We start from the raw sequence: 20455 nt of genomic DNA, 5'->3' as shown, positions 1-20455 counted from the left end.
CGCTCGAGCGGTGCGCAACCCCTCACAGCAGCAGCAGCAGCAGCAGCAACAGGACAGGAGCAGCAGCACAGGAGCAGGAGCTGGATAGGAAGGCCATGAGGCGCCTGAGACGACGACCTAAGGAACGCTGTGAGAGCGTGCGCCGAGGCGTCAGGAGCACCCTGGGTGCCGACGCAGCGCGAGGTGTTGGCTAGGCCGAGGCATCGGGCCCGAAGCAACATGTTTGGAGCGCCGCAGCGAGAGATGTCGGCGAGGCCGCGGCGCGTGCCACGGCAACGGATCGGGGCCGCAACGATAGGAACGCGCTGGATTGCGCTGTGGCTGCGCTTGGGACAAGAGGCTGCCCGGCGCGCGAGCGGGGGCGGCGGGTCGGCCCCGGCGCCTCGGTTTTAGTTGGCTCCCCCGTGCTGATTGTCTTACCACTCTGAGGCGGGCTCACACCGCATTGCATCCCGCTCCCTGGGGCCTGCATCCATCGCATGTGCACATGCATGCATGCACCCATGTGTGGCTGCATCGCAGCCTGCGCGCTGCATGACTTGAACCATCATCCGTAGTGGCGAGCCCCGCCCGCGCCGAACACGCGGGCGCGCGGCAGTGAGCCCCGGCTTACACTTGATATGATGGCGCGCACCCCCACCCACCCACCACCCAACCCAATCGGTGTTATTCAACACCACCCCTGTCTGGATTGCTGGTCCTGAAACAGTTGAAATTGGCAGACCAGCCCGGCGCCCTGCCGCGCTGCGCGCTGCCACATGGCGGCAGATGAGGGTGGGAGACTCCTCCTGCAGGCGCCCTTCCGACCTGAGCGGCATTCTGTAAACCCCTGACTGTCCCAGCAACCTCTCTTTTGCCCAGGACGCCGGCGGCGCGCATCTGCACGTGCCTGCAGGTCTTTGCTGCGCGGCCTGGACCACTTGTCCACCGCTTCTTCCTGCGAATTCTTAGCAGCAGCTGGTTAAGGGCGGGCTCCCTCTACAGGTGAGGAGTGACATGCTCTGGGGAAGGCCGGCGCTTGGCGGCCGCTCCCTTGCAGCAGCTCGCTGTTTGTGCTGCACATTGGGGCAGGGGCAGCCATGCTGAACGGCCCACCCCGACGCTTCCTGCAGAGACCGAAATGCGCCCAACCTGCGCCCACGCTGCCGATGTGGGGTTTAGCGGGCGGACACACGCCTTCACCGTCCACCTCCCGGCCTGGCAGCCAGCGGGGCGGCGGCGCGGACGCAGGCTGCACAGGGCGGCAGCGAGGGCTGAGGCAGCCGAGCCCAGCGGCGAGGCGGCGGCGGGGTTGCGCCAGCCGCAGGCCGCCGCACGTGCCGCAGCACAGCCGGCGCTGGCGCAGCCCCAGCCGCAGCGCGACCCGTACACGCTGGCCGGCCAGCGGCTGCGCAGCCTGCTGAACGGCGTGGGCGACGGCGAGGTGAGGCGCGGGGCGGCGGCGCGGCGCTTTACGGCCGTCTGTCTCCTCCTCTGCCCGCTCCCGCTCCACGCCCGCCCCGCCCTGCCCTGGCGCAGGAGGAGATGCTGAACAACCTGCTTGAGGAGCAGCCCGCCAGCAGCAAGCTGGCGCTGTGCCTGCTGGCGGGGGGCCTCATCTCCGCCGGCGCCGCCGTCGTGTGCTGGCTGTGCGGGCTGGACCCCGCGGGCGGCGCCTCGCTGTCGGCCGACAGCCTGCGGGCGGCGGCGGTGGGCGGCGCGGCCGCCGCGCCGCTGGTGGCGCTCAAGGCGCTGCTGTGGAGCGAGGCGGCGCGCAGGGAGATGCCCTTTCTTGAGGACATCCACAAGGCGCAGGTGGTGGGGGCGCTGGGCAGGCTGGGGGGTGGGGGGGGTGGCTGTGTGTGCGCGCCTTGCGCGTGCATGGGCGAGCGTGCTGGGTGCGAGGAGGCGTGGGTGCGGTGTTGCCTGTGATGCGTGCGCGTGGGCAAGGTCGAACGCTGCGCCGCGGGGCGGCCGCCGGGGCGCGGCACGCGTTGCCCGCCCGCCCGCCGAAGCTGCCGCCGCGCCCTGCACCCGCCGCCGCCGCCGAAGGTGGACGCCTTCAAGCCCATGCTTTCCAACCTGAACGGCGCCCAGACGGCGGCGCTGCTGGCCTCAGAGGTGGTGCCCGGGGTGCTCATCCTGCTGCCCGCCACCACTGGCGGCATCACCAAGTCCCTCCAGATGTACTGCGACATGGCCGGCAGCCAGGCGCCCGACTTTTTGCCGGGCATCTTGGCGCTGCTCATCACCGCCTCCATCGCGGGGGTGGGCAAGGTGGGTACTAGAGGGCGGGGCGGACTGCTGGAGGGAGGGCTGCTGGCGGGAGGGCGCGCTGGGTGGTCCGGCCGACGGTGGGCAGCGTGACGGGCAGCGGCCTGCAAGGCAGCTGCGGGCAGTTGGGGCAGCAGCGCGGGACGTGGCGGCCCAGGGGCCTGTGGCAGCCGCGGGCTGCGCATGCTGCTGGCTGCGGCCGCCGCCGGAGCTGCCGCCGCCGCTGGGCTGCCCTTGCCTGCCGCCCGAGCGCCCTGCGCCGCGGCTGCGCGCCCCGCCATGCGCCGATCCGGCCCGGCCTCCTGCCCTGCCCCGCCCCACCCTGCCCTGCAGATTGCTGAGACGAGCGTGACGCTGGAGGAGTATGAGGTGGTGCGCAACGCGCTGGAGAACGCAGGTGTGTGCGTGTGTGTGTGTGTGTGGGGGGGGGGAACAGAGAGTGTGTGTGTGTGTGTGTGTGTGTGTGTGTGTATGTTTGCTGTGATGGTGCTGTGATGGTGGCAATGCGGGATGTTGTGGCGGTGTGTTGGGTGATGGTGGCGGTGTGTGGGGTGTGGCAGGCACAAGGGCACCAGCGCGCTGCCCGCCACCCTGCCCCCTGACCCTCCCCGCTGCCCCGCGGCCCCCGCCCCCGCAGACCGCTACTACCGGCTGACGGCCATGGACCGGGACAGCACCCCGGCAGATGCGCAGCGCGCCGCCGACGCCTTCAAAAACGTGGCCTTCACATGGATCGCGCGCAACCAGGTGCGCGGCAGGCGCTGCGCCCGCGCCGCCCAGCCCTGCCCAGCCCGCCCGCGCCGCCCAGCCCATCCAACCCAGCCACCCGCCCGCCGCGCCCGGCCCGGCGGGGCTGCGCTGCACGGGGGCCCCGCCCCTGTCATGGCATGCTTGGCCGCTGGCCGCAGCCTCCTCCCCACCAGGCGCCGCGGGCGCACGTGAGCCCGCACGAGCCCACACAGCCGCGCCCCGGCCTGTCCCGCCCCGCAGGTGGCGGTGCGCTTTGCCGCTGGGCTGGGCGCTCTGGAGGTCATCTATCTGGGGGTGCTCTGGCAGCAGACCGGAGACCTGGCGGCGCCCATGGTGGCGGCCCTCGGGTGAGAGCAGCCGCCCGCGCCGCCAGCCCGCGCCGCCAGCCCCCTCGCCAGCCGGGGCTGGCGCGTAGTGGGGCCTGCCCGCGCGCAGGCGGCCTGCCGCGTGGTCGGTCCGGTGTGGCAGCGGGGCTGGGTGGGCTGGCTGCTCGGCGTGTGTGTGGCCGCCTCGCGCGGCTGAGCTGCCGGCAGCGTGCTGACCTGCGGCTGCTGCTGCCGAGTGCGCTGCGCTGCTGCGCCTGCAGGGCGGCGGCCGTCGACTTTGCCCACATCAGGCGCCATGTCCCCGCCAAGGCCGGCTGAGCCTAGCCGTGCGGTGCTGCCCACCGTGGAGTCCCTGCTCGGAGGCCTGGGCCCGGCCCAGTGCCCTTGCACCCTGGCCTGGCCCGCCCCGCCCCTGGACGCCCCTCCTGTCTGTTGCCTGTTGCCCCCTGGCCCCCTGGCGACGCCCCTCCTTTCTTCTCCAAGCCCTGCCCAGCTCATTAGCCCCGCACAGTGCGGAGCTGCCCTTTGCTTCCTGTCCTCCCCCTCACCCAGCTAATCAGCAGAGACCCAGCGAATGAATTAATGCCAGTGGATTGCCCCACCCGGCACCCCAACATGCCATTTTTGTGCGAGCCCCCTGCCTCCCCTCCCATCCACGCTTTTCTTTTCCACCCTTGCCCTCCCCCCTGTTTTGCGGCTTTGCTGCTGGCGCGGTGCGGCGCATGCATGCCACCGCCCCAACCCCATCACCCCAGAGCTATTTCCCCTGGACCCCTTGCCTTCCCTCCTTTTGCCCTGCACGCTTCAGAAGCTCACATGGGCGCCACCCTGCACGGCTGTATTTTTATCTCTTTATCTCGAATCAAGAGCACTGTAACTCAAGCATTGCCTGTCGATGGCTGGTGGGGGGCCACAACAACTTAGCAGTAGCCGGCTGGGTGGAGGAAGGGGTGGAGGACCGGGGCTCCCGCGCTCCAAGGGCACCGCCGCAAACATTTTGCCGCCGTCACATGCAGCCATGCCATGTAGCAATGCCACAGGTATCCTAGCCATGCCAGCAAGCTTCCAATCAATCCCAGGTTGAGCTGTCACAGCGCAAGGGTACTCGCTCCTGTGACCATCCAGGCTGCCGTGCATCGCCGCCTCAGCGGGCATGTCATGCCCACCCCAGAACCGGAAGCGCCGCCGATCGTGGCCTGTTCCTTGGCGCTTGCCAAACCGATCTTGTCCTCCAGTCCCTCCACTCCTCCAGGCTTCTCTTCCTCAGTGTTGCTGCCAGTTCAGTCACTTCCCCCAGGTATCCTCCTACCCAGCCTCCCCGCCATCAGGACTGGCTCCGGACAGCCATAGCAACGCTTGAGGCCTGTTGGCGAGCTACCAGCGGAGGCCGCCCCATGGGGCGCGTGTGCCTCCTGCTCCTCTGCCTAGTCGCGGCTTGCAGCTCTGTCAAGGTGCGCCGGTGCATATGTTGCCTTGAACATGAGGCAGGGGCGGCACCGGCAGCCGCTGTAGGCGTGGCATGCTGCGTAGCCGCTCTGCTCCTGAAGAGGAGAAGCCCCTGCTGCTTGCCTTCCTGACGCAGGCGGCGAGCCGGCCGGCCAAGCCGGCGCGCCACCCCTCGCGGCTGATCGTCCGGTTTGCCAGCGACGCGGCGGTGTCGTCGGCGGCGGCGGCGGCGGCGGCGGCGGCGGCGGCGGGCACCGACACGCTGAAGCTCGTGGCGCCGCGCCTCAACCTGTTCACGGTGAAGGTCACGGACGGCAGCAGCCCCGAGGAGAAGGCAAAGCAGCTGACGGCGATGCCAGGTGGGTGGCAAGCATGCGGCCCTGAGCTTGGCCGGTGACGGCAGCAGCTACCGGCGCAGCTGCCGCCGCAGCATGCGACGCAGCCACAGCCCTGCTGCTGCCTGCTGCTGCTGCCACAGGCATACTGTACGCCGAGGTGGAGCTGCAAATGGAGCTGGCCGGGCGCGCCTTGGCACAGACGCGGCCACCGCCGCCGTCGCCGACGCGCGAGCCGCGCCCGCAGCCGCGCGCCGCCGTGCGCCGGCCCCGCCGCCGCCCCGCCACCGTCACGCCCAACGACACCTTTTGGTCGCAGCAGTGGGGGCCGGTGAGGGCCGCTGCATCCCTGCGCACAGCAGACACGGCTGGAACTTTTCAACAACAAGCTTCTCTTCACCCCTGCTGATGTACATACATGGTCAGGCGCATGCCGCCGTCAGCAGCCCACTGCCTCCCCCTGCACCTTCCTCGCCCGCAGGCCATGATGAACGCCGGCACGGGGTGGGGCCTGCACCGGGACGCCGCCAGCGTGAGGGTGTGCCTGGTTGACTCAGGGGTGGCCTGGGGGCACCCAGACCTGGCCGCCAACCTGGCGCCCATGTCGGAAGCCTACCAGGCGCTGCACACCGACCGCTACGGCCACGGCACGCACGTGGCGGGGATTGTGGGCGCGGTGAGAGGCCGCGCCGCGTGGCGCCGCCGTGGGCGCCGTGCCCCCGCAGCAGCCGACGGGCAGGTGGCCGGCACAAGGGTGGCGCCGCCGCCGCCCTGCTGCGCCACCCTCTCACGCCTCGTTTCCGGCCTGCTCGTGCGCTGTGCCGCGCTTGCAGACGCCGAGCAACGGCCTGGGCGTGGCGGGGCTGGCCTTCCGCACCAGCCTGCTCGCTTGTAAGGGGCTCGAGGATGACGGCACGGGTTATGTCAGCACCGTCGTCGGCTGCATCGACAGCTGCAGGTGAGGGCGGCGGGCCGCCAGCGTGGGCCTGCCTGCGGCGCCCTGGCGCCAGCCAGGCCCGGCATGCAGGCTGGTTGCTTGAGCTTGCGGTGCGGGGGCCCGCCTCCTGTCCTGGAGGAAGCCGCCTGCTGCGCTGTGCCCGACCCAGCCGCCCGCCCGCCCGCGCGCCCCTGTGTCGACTTCAGGTCGCTGGGCGCCCACATCATCAACCTCTCCATGGTGCTGCAATCCTTGTCCACCCGGGACGACGTCCGCTCCCTCAACGCCTCCATCAAGGCGGCCACAGACCACGGCGTGTTCATCAGCAGGTGGGGCGACCTGGGCAGGCACCGGGTGGCGGGCGCCGGCGCCGCGCCAGGTGGCTGGCCACCTGGGCAGGGGCTGCCAGCGCCCCCGCCAGGGTGCCTGGTGTTCCGTTCCCCCCGGGCAGGCGGCCGCCGTCCCGCAAACTGCCGCGTCCCTGGCACCTGCTGCTGCTGCCACAGTGCTGCCCAGCCCGCACCCCACCCCACCCACCCCACCCCCTGGCTTGCCGCTCCACGCTGTTTTTTTGCCCTGCTCCTTCATTGCAGCGCCGCTGGGAACAACGAGCTCGACCTGGACTACCGCCCCGTCTACCCCGGCAGCTTTGGCTACCCGGGGCTGGTGACTGTGGCCAATGTGCAGCGGGATGGCATGCTGCACCAAGCAGCGTGAGGCACTGCCGGGCCAGGGCAGGCCGCCGCTTGCGCCCAACCAACGCGCCCGACGCGCCCGCCCACCACCACCCAGCCTTGCCCGCCCTCACGGGCCGCCGTCGCCGCGCCTGGCACGGCCGCTGCCGGCTGCTGCCCGCCCCCATTGCGGGCGCTCGCTGCCCAGCACGCCCCCGCCCCTCCTTTCCTCCTGCTCGCAGGTGGAACGCTGGCAGCAACTTTGGCGCCAACTCGGTGCACCTGGCGGCCCCCGGCACCGACATTCTTTCCACCTACGACGAGTCCACCTTGAAGTGGGGGGGGGCCTACCAGATCATGACAGGCACCAGCATGGCGGCGCCCGCCGTCAGCGCTATCGCAGCCCTCGCGCTGCCTGCGTCGGGCGGCAAGCTTACAAACGTGCAGGTGGGCGGGCGGGCGTGTGGTGGTGCCGCACCGGCCCTGCGGAACCACGTGCGCAGCACAGCAGGGGGCCGCTGAGTGGGACCCCGGCGGGGCAGCTGGGGCATACCTGGGCACAGCGGCGGCTGTTGCCTTTTGGGAAAGTTTGCCGGGTGGCATTGGGGGAGCCCCGGCCCGCCCCTTACCCTCCCCGGCCCCGCCGCCTGCCCTGTGCAGCTGCAACAGCTGCTCATACGCACTTCGCGGCCGCTGCCCGCCCTCAAAGGCAAGGTGATGTCTGAAGGGGTGGTGGACATGTACCAAGCGATTCTGGAGGCCAGAGCGTATGCCTGACCCCCGTCCAGCGACGCACACATGCCGAGCACGGCCCCACCTCCCAGCCTGGCACTGCTGGAACATAATGCATGCACGCCTGCTGGCCGAATGGGCCCAGCCATCCACGGGTGGCAGCAGCGCAAGCCTGCAGCCAAATGAGCGCAATACGTCCTCCATGATTTCATTTGCATTGCTTTGTTTTGAACGCCACACGGACTGAATTGAGTTGATGCGGTCAACTCCGCAAACGCACACTGCCCTCGCTTTCAGCGCCACAACTTCTTTCCCCAATTCATTATTTTCCCTTCCATCATGATTCCAGCTCACCCTCTCCCATCTACCACCTCTGCCAACTGCTGCTGCCTCGTCTGCTCTGTTAGCGCGACGCACAGCTGCGTCAGGAATGCACCAATGCGATGGTCCACAGATGGCAGATGCTGCCAGCAGCAGCGGAGGTGCACATGTTGTGCTTGAAAAAGCCAGTGTATTAATTGAGATGGGATTGAACGCCCAAGAGATGGGAAATGATGCAGGAGAGGGCATGAGTTCGAATGGCATCAGTTTGAATCAGTCATTAGTGTAAAAAATGATGAGTCGAATGCGTGGCAATCACTCCGCCTGGCCTCCTGCTGCTGCCACTACTCCTGCTAATGCCGCCGCTGCTGCTGCCGGCGCCGCGCCACCCGCTCCTGCATCCGCCAAGCCTGCCGCGGCCCCGCATCCCGCCGGCAGCCCAGCCAGCTGTGCCTCCGCCGCCTCCAGCTGCTTCTGCGCCGCTCCCAGCTGCAAGCGCTGGCGGTAGTCGTTGTTCTGAAATGGCAGCGGCTGCTGGTGCTTGTCCGCCAGCCGCAGCAGCGCCAACTGTGACTCCTGCAGAGGCGCAAGGTACGGCAAGGGCACAGCATGGCGCGGCAGGGCGGGTAACGAAGAGTATGCAAAAAGACAGAGGGAAGAGGCAAAGGGAGAGGAGAGCGTCACGCACATTCCGTGCTTGCCTGGGTGTCGGCCACAAACGAGGAGCACAGGCGCTCCAGCTCCTGCTGCGAGCCGCCGCTGCTCAGCAGGGACGCCACCTGGTTTGCCGTCTCCAGGGCTGACAGCAGCTTCTGCAGCTTTGCAGCAGAAGGGGCGGGGCGGTGGCTCGTCCGCTGGGTGGCGGGTGGGCGGCAGGAGGCAGGCTGTAGCATCGGCACCCCAGATCATCGCTTGGAGCGTACCTGCTCGGCGGCCTGCAGCTCTTCCAGGTCGGAGGAGCGCGCTGGCTCAGCCATGTGCGAGACAGCGTTTGGGGTGGCTGGTTGGGTGCTTCCCAGGGGATAGGAAGCCTCAGGTTGTGGCAACCTAAGCGTGCGCAGAGATGGTGGCATGCCCCGATTGATTTACAAGTGCCCCATCAGCCTGCCCAGCGCACAGCACGGCCTTGCACGAGCCATAGCAATGCCTAGCGGGCTACAAGGCATATTTCATGCATGGATGCATTGCTGGGATATGGTAGCGAGAGCCAAAGCGGCAGCGAGTCTGATGTGAGCGATTCTTGGACCTCAGAGCCATCTCTCAAGCGGCAGAAGAGCAGCAGGTGCGCACGTCCTGGATGCGGCGATCGGCATCAGTTGAGTGCCTGGCGCCTGGCTCTGCCAACACCAGTGCTGCCCACACCCCCGCCGGCTCCCGCCTGCAGTTCGCCGCCCCTCAGTCGCCCTCGCTCGCCCGCGCTGCCAGCCCCCTCCCTGCTGCCGCCGGCTGGCGCGCTGCTGGACGGCACTTACTCGCCGCCGCCGGCGCACCAGCAGCGGCAGCTGGAGCAGGCTGTGCTGCACCAGGGGCGCAGCCGTGCTTTCCCGCACGTCACCGGCAACTACCCCACCCACGTGTTTGTTGCAGGCAAGCTCGCCCTGCGCGCTGCCGCATTGGCCGCGGCCTTTCTTGCCGCAGCTTGTATCCTGCCTTCAGGGAGCAGAGCAGAGCACCCTGCTTGGGCTGCCGACGGCCAAACCAACTGCCAAACCGCTGGCACCTTTCCCGCCTGCAGTGGACACCCCTGCCGCCTGCCTGGAGGCCTTAGAGGCGCTGCTGCAGCTGCTGTGCGCCCGCCTGCCCAGCCTGCAGCCGGCTGCTGCAGCGGCCAGCGCCAGTCACGTCAGCGACAGCGGTGGCGGGGCCTCGAGCTCGCCAGCGGCGGCGCCTGGCCAGCCGTCGGCGCCGCCGCCCCGCCTGGCGCAGCCGCGGTACCACATCAGCCTGTCCCGCACCGTACCGCTGCGCCTGCACCAGATCGAGCCCCTGGTGGCAGACCTGCGCAAGCGCCTCAGGTGGGTAGGCATGCAGCCGCCGGCGGCAGCTGGGCTCGCGCCAGAGGAGCGGCGCGGTGGGGTGGGATTGGATGGGGTGGGCTGCACCTGTTCCACGGCCGCAGCACGTCCCGAAATGGAAACCCCATGTGATGCCTCTGTGGGGCTGCAGGCAGCAGGAGACCTTCTGCATACGCATGGGGCGGGCCGAGGTGTTTTGCAACGACGACCGCAGCCGCACCTTCCTGTCCCTGCGGGCCTGCGGCGTCGGCGGCGTCGGCGACTCCGGATGCTGCCCAGTAGCCGACGCTGCGCAGGCCGCCGACGCTGCGCAGCAGCAGCAGCGGGAGGGTGGGGAGGAGGCGGGTGGCGAGGTGCGGGGGCCGGCCGAGGCGGGCGCCGGCCCGCAGCCCTACAGCAGGCAGCTGGTGGGCCTGAGCCACGCCGTCAGCCGCGTGTTTGCGGCGCACGCCCTGCCCCGCTTCTACGCCGAGCCACGGCCCCACGCCTCTGGTGCGCGCCCGCCCAGGGTGCCTGCCGCCCTGCCACATCGTGCTGTGTGGCCGGCAGCCAGCCGCCGCAGGTGGCCAGCTGCTGCGCAACCCAAGGTGCCGGCCTGGTGCCTGCCCTGCAGTTGCGTGGGTGCTGGGGGACCACCAGCAGGCGCTGGAGGCTGCGCTGGCAGTGGCGGAAGTGCAGCAGGCAGCGCGGCGGCTGGCGGAGCGGCCGTGGCAGCTGCGGCCGGCGGCCGTCGTGTGCAAGGCGGGGCAGCGGGAGCACGCGGTGTGGCAGGCAGCGCTGGCTGACGCTGAGGGCGGGCCGCGCTGAGCCGCCGCCGTGCGGGGCTGTTACAAGGCAATAATTACAAGGCAAAGCGTTTCTGTCACTGGCGGCCTCATTGTACAGCCTGAGCAGTCGGCGGCGCGGGGCTGCTGCTGCTGGCAGAGTCAAAGCAACGGGGGGCGCGGAGCAGGAAGGGGGAACCGACAACCGTGGCAAGAGAGGGGGGAGGAGAGCAACAGTCCAAGGGGGCAAGCGAGTCGGGTGGGAAAAGAGGGGAGAGAGCAAGAGCGCACGCGCAACGGCTGCGTGCAAGAGGCAAATGAATGGTAGCGAACGGGCAGAAGGGCAGGGCAGCGCCAAGCTGCTGGCCGGCGGCAACGGCCCGGTACTGGCGGTTCAGTTCGAATCAATTCTGACTTGCGTACAGCCAAGGGCATATAGCCAAAAGGGTTTAGTTCTTGGAGGGAGGGCAAGGGGAGGGCAGCCAGGCCTGCTGAGCCCGCTGGGATCAGCACGCGGCTGCCGGCGGCGCGGCGCCGTCCTGGCCGCTCTGCACGCCCGAGCCCAGGCTCTTGCTGCTGGTGCCCAGCGGCAAGCCTGTGACGGACACGCGCTGGAAGCCCACCACCAGGCGGCGGCAGAAGGGGCAGTGCGGCGGCTTCTTGTTCTGCTGTGTCAGGTTGCGGGCGCAGGCCAGGCACAGCTTGTGCTGGCAGGAGGCAAAGGCCACCTCCACCTGCGGCCAGGCAGGGGGCAGCACAGCGCGCCACATCAGCTGCCCGCCCGGCGCGCTGCCTACGGGGCATGCACAGGCGTGGCAGGCACGCCGTCGAGGCGCCCACAACACAAGCACGCACCCCGATCCCCGACCCTGCTGCCGCCGCCCCCGCCTCCCCGGCGCCTCACCAGCGCGTCCAGGCACACGCCGCACTCCACATCCTCCCCATCCTCCTCCCCCTGGCTCAGCGGGCTGTCCGGCTCTCCCTCGCTGTCCAGCCCCAGGTCCTTCTCCTTGTCGCTGGCCAGAGCCAGCGCCTGCACCGCGCCCTGCTCCCCAGCCAGCGCCGCCGCCACCGCCGCCGCGGCCGCCGCCGCGCCGGGCTCGGGCGGGGGCGGCGGCAGCACGCCGCCGCCCTCCCCGCTGCGCCGCCGCATGCCAAACACCATGCTGCCCATGGCCGCCCCCATGCCCATGCCCATGCCGGGGAGGGCCATGCCGCCCAGGCGCAGGTTGCCCTGCACACGCACACCCACGAGCGCACAGGCGGCACGGTCAGCTGGCTGCCAGGCCCTCAGCACACGTGCCGCTGCTGCCACGCACGCGCTCGCCGGCGTGCCACCCAGCGGGCCCCTGGCCGCTCCTTCCCCCAAGGCAAAGCTGGCCCCTGGAGACTCGATCCCCCAAGGCAAGCCCCCCCGCCAGCCCCGTCGGTACCTGGGAGGAGGTGCGGCGGTGGGAGATGGGCACCACCTTGATGGTGCGGTCGGGCGGCGAGGCGGCGCCGCCGGGCAGGTCCCGGGGCGATGCCGCCGGCGGCAGGCGCGGGCTGTCTGTCATGGACCCTGCACCGGTGGGCGTGCCCGCATCCGCCGCCACGCCGGTGGGGCCAGTGAGGAAGCGCACGCGCGCCGCCGCCGCCATGCCGGCCGCGCCGCTGCTGTTGCGCAGCAGCTGGTGCGGCGGCACGCTGCCCGACAGCTGGCGCGCGAGCTGGCGCGCGCCCGCCGCGCCGCCCGCCGCCGACTCGATGGCGGCGGTGGAGGCGGGGCGCTTGATGCTCAGCATGCCCATGTAGCCGTGCAGGGAGGCCATGCGCTGCGCCCCGGCCTGCCCCGCAGCCGCATCCAGGCCAGGCACCGCGCCCACGGTCGCCGGCCCCGCCGGCTCAGCCGCCACGCCCAGCCTGCCGCCGGGGCTGACCGGCGCGCTGGCGGCGCCCGGGATGTGGGCATAGGGGTGGGGCGAGGGCGGCGCCGACCAGTTGCCCGCCAGCGCGGCGGCCAGCGCGGCGGCGGCGGCAAACGGCGAGACGGCGGCCGCGTCGTCGACGTCTGCTGCCGCCGCCGCGTCGCCCGCCGCCTGCTGCGCTGCGCCGGCCGGGGCGGGGGCCGGCCCGCCTGCCGTGGGCGGCGGCGAGGTGGCGTCCGCTGCGGCCGCGGGTATCGTGCTGATCTTGCTCCGGCTGCTGCTGCGGCGGCCCATGGAGGCGCGCGGGCGCGGCGGCTTGCCCGCCGCCTCCCTGGCCAGCTCCCGCTGACAGTTGTCCAGCCACTGCAGCAGCGTGCGCTGCAGCACCAGGGAGCAGATGGTGGAGAGGCGCTTGGGGCCGATGCCGTGCTCCGTGTCCCTGCGGCGGCGGCGGGGGTGGAGGCGCGGGCGGGTGAGCGGCAGGCGCGGGGCGGGAGCATGCATGGCCTGGTCTGGCGACACAAGCAGGCACAGGGGATGGGCACGACTGGCCGGCTGGCTGGCTGGCTGGCTGGAGGATTCATGCTCATGGCGCTGCGGCCGCCAGGCTGGCAACGCCAGCTGGCGCCCCTGGCTGCTGAGCTGGCTGCTGACCTGGCGGCATCCAGCGCCACGTCGATGGGTATGCGCGGGTCCACCAGCGACATGAGCTGCGGCTGGTGCCGCTCCCGCGCCAGGTGGAAGGGCAGCTTGCGGAAGTGGTTGCGCACGGAGCGGATGTCGGTGCGGGAGGTGCCCTCCCAGGGGCGCCGCCCGCGCTCGTCCAGCGCAGTGCCCAGGATGTTCATCATCTCCATGTGCGCCTGCGGGAGGGAGGGAGGGGAGGGAGGGAGGGAGGGAGGCGAGGGAAGCCGTAGGCAGGGCATGTGTAAGACTGGGGTGGAAGGCCGGGGGGGCGAGGGGCGGGGCTGGTGCACGCACGCCGGCAGCCGTGCGGCGGCAGGCCGGCGGCGCCAGGCCCGGCTGCCCCACGGCTCATTGGGGGATGGCGAGGCGGAGGAGGCTGCGCTGTGCGGCGGCTGCGCCCAGGCGCGCCTGCAGGATGGCGTGCACGATGGAGATGTTGTTGATGATGACGGCCACGTGCAGCGGGGAGGAGCCAGGCACCAGGAAGTCCTCCCCTATGTATGCCTCGCCGTCTGCAGGGGGCGGCGCACGGGGACGGTGGCAGCTGTGTGTGTGAACGTGTGGATGTGAAGGGTGAGGGCGAAAGAGTGGCAATGATGGGCAGGCCGCCGACACATGGCGTGGGGGAGGAGCCGGGGGGCCTCGATTCGCCTGGCAGGAGCCAGAGTCGGCGGTTGCTCCAGCAGCAGGGTCGAGCTGCTCACCCACACCCCACACCCCACACCGCCAACCCCAGCAGCAGCAGCAGCAGCGGCAGCGGCGGCGGCAGCAGCGGGCCACCCACCCGACTTGACCATGATGGATGCGCCCCCCCTCAGCAGCGCCTGCACCGCCTCCAGGCTGCCCGTCACCACCGCAAAGTGCAGCGCGGTCAGCCCGCCAAACGCGCGCTGGTCGATAAAGCGGCAGGCCTGGACCTGCGGCGGCGGCAGCAGCAGAGGAGCGGGAGGTTGCAGGGCCGCGGCGGTGGAGGCGTGGCTGAGCCAGGCCTTGGGAAGCACAGCCGCAAAGGCACAGCCGCAAAGGCAACCTCTGCTGGCTGCTGTGCGGGTCCCGCTGGCACCGCGCTCTGCCTGGCAACTGGCGATGCCACGGCCGGCTGCCGGTGCCGGTGCTGGTGCCCGCGCGCCAACCCCCACCACACAGCAGCTCCTCCACACACACACACACACACACGCCAGCCCACCTGCATGTCTGATACGATGACGTCCCGCAGCGGGCGGGCGCCGTCCTGTGTGGCCACCATGGCGCCGTCTGAGCACAGCAGGAGCAGGCAGTCGGCGTGGCCGCCCACCGCGGCGTAGTGCAGGCAGGTGCGCGAGTGCACAAAGTCGGCGGCCAGCGGGTCGGCGCCTTCGCGCAGCAGGTAGGCAGCCACGGCGGCGTGCCCGTGCTCGCACGCCAGCATGAGCGGCGTCAGCGACTTGTGGCTGCGCTGGTTCAGCACCGTAGCCAGCAGGCGCCGCCACTTGGCGGCCGCCGCCGAGCGCTTGCTGCCGCCGGCCGCCGCCGCCGCCGCGGACAGCGCCACGCGCTGCTTCAGCGGCTCCACGATGGCGTGGCACACGGCCAGGTGGCCGGCAGCTGCGGGAGGGTGGAGGGGCGAGGCGGTGGTCAGTGTCAGCGGCGGCAACAAGGAGGAATGCACTGCGCAGGGCAGCGGGCGCGTGTGTGGAGGCGGCCCGGAATGGGCGTGCTGGCTCACCTGCGGCGCGGTGCAGCGGGCTGGTTGTTCCATGGAAGCCGGTGAAGGCTGCAAGCTGGGGCCGGTCGCGTAACACCTGCAGCGCAGCAAGGCGGCCGGTGAGGTGCCGGCGGGGGGCGCCAGCGGCGGTCAGGTGGGGTGTACGTCAGCCCGCCGGCCGCCGCCGAACTGAGTCCATCCGCCTGGTCCCCTTGACCGCAGTGATGTAGGGGGCAGGGCGGGAGCCGGCGGCGTGTGACCACTGGTGGGGGCCAGCCTTGACCGGGCCCGAACGTAACAGTCCCACCCGCTGCATCCGTCCCCGTTCCCTGCACTGCTACTACGGCCACTGGCGCTGCCCGACACAGGGGCAGGGCTGCTCGCACCTCCTGCACAATGTGTTCGTCCCCTCTCTCCGCCGCAGTCAGCAGACGAGAGGCGGCCCCGAACTGACACCCCAAGAGGACGCCCAAAGACGCCCTCAAAGCCATTGGGGGCTTGGGCGCTGGCGGCCCAGCGGCGTGCAAAAAAGCTGCCTGTAGCGGTTCTCAGGGTTGAGTGAACACTGTATGAACCAACATTACGTCTCTTCCAAAGAGACAAGAGCGAGGACAAGGGCACCCTTCCGCCAACTCGGATCGGTGCCAACTCAGCCCAAAATTGAAGGCGCCTGCCCGCTACTTGCGCCTGAAACCCAAAGGATATCGTGTGACACAGCGCTGAAGGGAGAAGACGCGCCCCGCTGGCCTGCTGGAAACCTTGCTGGGGGCGGCGGCGGCGGCGCCGAAACGGGGAAGAGGCGGCACGTGCACAGAGGCGGCTTGCATGGTGCCATGCAGCCACTCTACTCAAGCTTGGCCTGGCTGGGGCTGCCACGCCTCCATCCCGCCAGCTGCGGCACAAAGCGCCCCGTGCTGCTCCTGTACTGCCGATACTGCTCTCCAAAGCTTTGCTCCAGCAGCCGCTCCTCGATGCGGGTCCTGGAACGGTAGTAGGCCAGGCATGCCGCCCAAAGGAAGCCGGCTGCCATGGGGCTGCCCAGGCTGCAGGTCAAGCGGAGGCCAACAGCGAGGGGTGGCAGGCAGGGCGTGCCTGTTGCAGGAGCACAAGCAAGATGCAAGGGCCAGGCCCTGCTTTTGAGCAGCCAGCCCTACAATGACCTGGGACAGCCCCCCCAAAAAACAAAACCACGCACGAGAAGCCCCTCACCTCAGGCAGTGCCCCACAAACAGCATCATGTAGCTGGTGTAGAGCGGGTGCTGGATGTGCGCATAGCAGCCGCACGTGACCAGCCTGTCGGGCGCCACCAGCCGGTTGAAATCCTGCAGCAGGGCAGCAACCCTTCCAGGCAGCTCAATTGGCACGGCATGGGTCAACAGCAGGCGGGCCTCCTGCCTAGAAGGAGCCTATGGCCCCGTTTAACATTTGTAAGATGTCGACTTGCCTTGCCGAGGGCTGCAGCGGCGGCGGCGTTCAACGCCCAGGCTGCCACCATCAGTGCGTACCCAAGGGCCGGCAGGAGCAGCTGCGCCGTGCCGCTCAAGGCGCCGGGGCTGGATGCTGCCAGGCTGCTGTACCACCAGGCGCCGTAGTGGCCCGCCGGGACCGCCACCGCGGCAAACAGCAGCAGGGCTGCCCTGCTTCCGCCGCTGCCGCGCTGCGCGTCCTGCTGGCGGGACGCCAGCCGGCCGTGTCGGAACATGCGGCGCAGGGTGCCGCTAGCAAAGAAGAGCAGGTAGATGCTGAAGCTGGCGGCTGCGCGCAAGGCACGCTGGCCCGCCAGCAGGCCGCCGCTGAGGTGCGCCGGCAGCAGGATGAGCCCGGCCAGCGCCACTGCCAGCAGCAGCACCTGCCGGACCGCACGGAACATCAGGGTGCTGCTGCTGCTGCCATCGCTGGTTCCATTTTCGTAGCTGCTGTCAGTAACGCTGCCGCTTCCGACACTCTGGCTGCTGCCTGCGTCTGGCCCGGCAGCTGCTGTCCGGCAGCGGCGGCGTGAAGGCGGGGCGGCAGCTTGCACCGGCAGCGACGGTGATCTGGCCGGGTTCCTTTTCGGACATCGTGCTGCAGCAAGGGCCTGGCGTTGAATTGTGCAGGCAGCGGGCGGCCTGCCTGCACCCAGCCTGCAGGAGGCCACCGAGCTCGCAGCAGGTGGCGCTGCAACCATTTCCAAGAGCTCCAGATGCACTCAAGGAATCGATGCAATTCCATGGGAGGCGTAGGTCCGCGCCTTACCAGCTGCTGCTGCTGCAGCAATGCTGCATTGAAACGACACGTGGAATGAGCTGTCAACTGCCACCATCTCGTCTCAACGCTTTGCCACTCAATTATATGGAACCAATGCATGCCTTCTAGCACCCAAATCGGCTGCCAGGTCACTTGCTGCTGCCATAGCCAATCAATCGAGGGCGGGGTTGCCCCTGTGGAGCCGCAGTGCACAGCATGGACCCTCTCAAGCTGCCCATCAGGCAGTACCAGCAGCAGATTGTGGACTCTGTGCGCAACAATCCCGTGACGGTGGTGATTGGCGAGACGGGGTCGGGCAAGACCACGCAGATATCGCAGATCTTGGAGGAGGCTGATTTTGCAGACGACGGAATCATCGGGGTAACCCAGCCTCGCCGAGTGGTGAGTGCGGCAGGCGGGCGGCGGCTGCCTTTCTGCCGTCCAGTCTGTCCCTCCCTCAGCGCCCCCCGCCTCCTGCCCTTGCCCCTCCTGATCTCCCTGACTGTCCCGCTGTGCAGGCGGCGGTGACTGTGGCGCGGCGGGTGGCCTGGGAGAAGAAGGTGGAGCTGGGGCAGGAGGTGGGGTATGCGGTGCGGTTCGAGGACCGCACCAGCCGCTGTACTCGCATCAAGTACCTGACAGGTGTGTGTGTGTGTGTGTGTGTGGTGGTGGGGGGCTGAATGGGCGGGTGCAGCGAAGGGCAGGGCGCAGGGCAGGGCCAGGCTGGCTGGTGCGAGGTGGTCTGGCTAGTGATTGGCTGGCCTGCCGCTCGAGTCTGATCACTAGCCACCAGCCAAACCCCCCTGCCTCCCTTCTGGGCCACACTCCTTCCCGCCCCACCCGCCGCCGCAGACGGCACGCTGCTGCGCGAGTGCTTGGACGATGCTGAGCTGGCGCGGTACAGCGTGCTGGTACTGGACGAGGCGCATGAGCGCTCCCTCAACACAGACATCCTGTTTGGCCTGCTCAAAGAGCTGGTGGCGCGCAGGTGCGGCGGTGGGGGGCCCTTGGGGCTATGCAGGCCTGCAGAGGCTGCAAAGGCAGCAAAGTGGGCGGGAGCTTGGCCGGCGCGGCCGCCTCCGCAGCGCCGGGGGAGGTGCTTCCAATCAGCCGCTGGCCGCAGCCCCGCCCTGCTTTGTCTGTCCCCAGCCACTCGCCCCCCCCCACCCAACCAAGCGACACCCATGCGTGCCGCACGAGCAGGAAGAGGCCGCTGAAGCTGGTGGTGACCAGCGCCACGCTGGACGGCGAGAAGTTCTCAAAGTACTTTTCCTCCTGCCCCGTCTTCCACGTAAGCGCAGGAAGAAAGCGGGGCGGCAGGCTGGCAGCTGGGCTGCGGGGTGGGAGTGCGCCCCCGCCGGGCCGCCGCCGCCCGGTCCGCCGCGCGGGGCGCGGGCCTGCCCGTCCCGTCGCGCATGCGCGCCGGCACGTGCACGCTGAGGCTGAGGCGTGGCGCCGCCGCCTGCCTGCGCGTGGGTGGCGTGCAGGTGCCCGGGCGCGCCTTCCCTGTTGATGTGGTGCACGCTCTTGAAGACCACACGGGGGAGTACCTGGCGGCGGCGGTGGACGCGGCGGTGGACATACACTGCAACCAGCCTGAGGGTGGGGAGGGCATGGGGGCTGCAGTGGTGGCGGGGTGTGTGCGGTGGCGGCGGTGGCTGCTGGCGGAGCGGGTGGCTGGTGGCTGTGCGGGTGGGTGGCTGGGTGGCTGGGTGGCTGGCCGGGCTTCACTTGGGGTGTCCCAGCCTCCCCTCCAACGCCTCTCCTCTCCTTCCCTCTCCTCCCACACCCATCCCCTCTCCCACGCCCACGCCCACACCCACACCCACACCCACACCCACACCCCACACCCCACACCCTCCCCCAGGCGACATCCTCGTCTTCCTGACTGGCCAGGCCGAGATCGACAAGGCGGTGCGGCAGCTGAATGAAGCGGTGCGGCAGCTGCCCGCCCACGCCTGCGGCGACCTGCTGGTGCTGCCCATCTACGCGGCGCTGCCGCCGGAGATGCAGGCAAGCTTGTGCCGCCGCCATTGCCGCTGCTGCTCCTGCTGCTGCTGCTGCTGCTGGTGCCGCTGGTGATAGTGGTGGTGGTGGTGCTGCTGCTGCGTGTTGCCCTCGGCTGCTGCCTTCTGGCGCCGCCCGCCTCCTGCCGCGGCTCCAGCGCCGCTGCATTGCTAAGCCGAGGCCACCGCTCCTGCTGCGCCGCTGCCCTGCAGGCGCGCGTGTTTGCGCCCGCGCCCTCCGGCTGCCGCCGCTGCATCGTGGCCACCAACATCGCAGAGACGTCCGTCACGGGTGGGCTGCACTGGCGGAGGGGGTGGGCTGGCGGTGGGGTGGGCTGGCGGAGGCGTGGACTGGCGGGGAAGGCGGGCGGGCTGGCGCGCCGGTCCGCCCTGCGAAAACCCTGCTTCCACCGCTTCCAGGCCGGCCCCGCATGCTGAGCTGAGGTACCGGCCTTGTTTGAGCGCCATCCCGGGCCCCCACCACCCCTGGCCCTCTCGTGCGCCCTTGCGCCCAGCCCACACCCCTGCCCCACCTCCCCGCCCCGCCCCGCCCCGCAGTGGACGGCGTGGTGTATGTGATTGACAGCGGCATGGTGAAGCAAAAGGAGTACAACCCTCGAACCGGCATGGACAGCCTGGGGGTGACGCCCATCAGCCGGGTGCAGGCCACGCAGCGGGCGGGGCGCGCGGGGCGCACCCGCCCCGGCAGGTGCTTCCGCCTCTACACGCAGAAGTTCTTCGAGCGAGAGATGCCTGACACGGTGTGTAGGGGTGTGTGCGGGTGTGTGTGGTGTGTGTGTGGATGTGTGGGGGGGAGATGCATCTGGTTTGACGGGTGCGCTCGGACGTGTTACTTGGGTGGGAGAGAGAGTGTGCGTGTGTGCGTGTGTATGCGTGCGGTGATGAAGTGTGGAGCTCGGCAGGAGGCAGGCAGGCGCGCAGCCAGGCAGCCGGGCTGCTGTGTGGGGCGCCGCCGCGTGGCATCGGCCCCAGCCCGCACGCATGGCGATGCAGCCGCCACTGTGCGTGCGCCGCTTGTGCAGCCGCCAGCACAACACACACGCACGCACACACACACACCTGCAGACCGCCCCCGAGATCCAGCGCACCTCTCTGGTGGGCGCCGTGCTCTACCTCAAGTCCCTGCCCCTCTCCATCGACGTGCTGGGCTTCGACTACCTGGATGCGCCCGCGGTGAGGCAGGGGGCAGGGGCAGGCTGTGTGGTGGCAGGCTGTGTGGTGGTGGGGCTGTGTGGTGGCAGGCTGGGTGGTGGTGGGGCTGGTCACCTGGGCGCAACCCGCGGTGAGGCAGGGGGCAGGGGGGCTGGGGTGGTGGTGGTGTGCACATGCGTGTGTGGTGCGCGCTGGTGGAGCAGAGGAGGGGTGGGTGGC

General features: G+C 70.0%; 6 protein-coding genes across 6 annotated transcripts in view; 4 read left to right on the top strand and 2 right to left on the bottom strand.

The window, feature by feature from the left end:
• Nucleotides 1–1120: 1120 nt before the first annotated feature.
• On the top strand, nt 1121–3647 carry CHLNCDRAFT_136198 (hypothetical protein; the record flags this gene model as incomplete). The annotated part of the gene is made up of 7 exons (XM_005846120.1): nt 1121–1423; nt 1519–1797; nt 2032–2256; nt 2587–2650; nt 2891–3000; nt 3244–3350; nt 3590–3647. 7 exons carry the CDS (start codon nt 1121–1123, stop codon nt 3645–3647), a joined length of 1146 nt encoding a protein of 381 aa, XP_005846182.1.
• Nucleotides 3648–4723: 1076 nt separating this feature from the next.
• On the top strand, nt 4724–7498 carry CHLNCDRAFT_136197 (hypothetical protein; the record flags this gene model as incomplete). Its single annotated transcript, XM_005846119.1, has 9 exons — nt 4724–4780; nt 4912–5134; nt 5254–5441; nt 5592–5786; nt 5944–6068; nt 6254–6376; nt 6641–6760; nt 6964–7168; nt 7382–7498. 9 exons carry the CDS (start codon nt 4724–4726, stop codon nt 7496–7498), a joined length of 1353 nt encoding a protein of 450 aa, XP_005846181.1.
• Nucleotides 7499–8949: 1451 nt separating this feature from the next.
• Nucleotides 8950–10596, top strand: CHLNCDRAFT_136195 (hypothetical protein; the record flags this gene model as incomplete). The annotated part of the gene is made up of 5 exons (XM_005846118.1): nt 8950–9056; nt 9159–9348; nt 9536–9789; nt 9941–10281; nt 10403–10596. 5 exons carry the CDS (start codon nt 8950–8952, stop codon nt 10594–10596), a joined length of 1086 nt encoding a protein of 361 aa, XP_005846180.1.
• Nucleotides 10597–11059: 463 nt separating this feature from the next.
• Nucleotides 11060–15147, bottom strand: CHLNCDRAFT_136194 (hypothetical protein; the record flags this gene model as incomplete). Its single annotated transcript, XM_005845988.1, has 9 exons — nt 11060–11287; nt 11458–11787; nt 11987–12899; nt 13115–13323; nt 13574–13659; nt 13932–14064; nt 14334–14731; nt 14853–14928; nt 15139–15147. The coding sequence occupies 9 exons, from the start codon at nt 15145–15147 to the stop codon at nt 11060–11062; spliced, it is 2382 nt and encodes a 793-aa protein (XP_005846050.1).
• A 528-nt stretch (nt 15148–15675) lies between these two features.
• CHLNCDRAFT_136193 (hypothetical protein) lies at nt 15676–16701 on the bottom strand (the record flags this gene model as incomplete). Its single annotated transcript, XM_005845987.1, has 3 exons — nt 15676–15874; nt 16041–16153; nt 16324–16701. 3 exons carry the CDS (start codon nt 16699–16701, stop codon nt 15676–15678), a joined length of 690 nt encoding a protein of 229 aa, XP_005846049.1.
• Nucleotides 16702–17273: 572 nt separating this feature from the next.
• CHLNCDRAFT_136192 (hypothetical protein) overlaps nt 17274–20455 on the top strand; it is a gene marked incomplete at both ends in the record, with an annotated part of 6382 nt that continues 3200 nt past the window's right edge. Inside the window, 9 exons of the mRNA XM_005846117.1 lie at nt 17274–17438; nt 17576–17699; nt 17910–18045; nt 18261–18348; nt 18545–18659; nt 18925–19031; nt 19277–19355; nt 19622–19824; nt 20150–20282. Of these exons, the coding sequence (XP_005846179.1) occupies nt 17274–17438; nt 17576–17699; nt 17910–18045; nt 18261–18348; nt 18545–18659; nt 18925–19031; nt 19277–19355; nt 19622–19824; nt 20150–20282 (1150 nt within the window). The remainder of the gene's footprint in view (nt 17439–17575; nt 17700–17909; nt 18046–18260; nt 18349–18544; nt 18660–18924; nt 19032–19276; nt 19356–19621; nt 19825–20149; nt 20283–20455) is intronic.

Source organism: Chlorella variabilis (assembly GCF_000147415.1).
Source record: "Chlorella variabilis unplaced genomic scaffold CHLNCscaffold_15, whole genome shotgun sequence".
Taxonomy (NCBI): Eukaryota; Viridiplantae; Chlorophyta; class Trebouxiophyceae; order Chlorellales; family Chlorellaceae; genus Chlorella; species Chlorella variabilis.
This window is presented reverse-complemented; position numbering and strand designations above follow the sequence as displayed.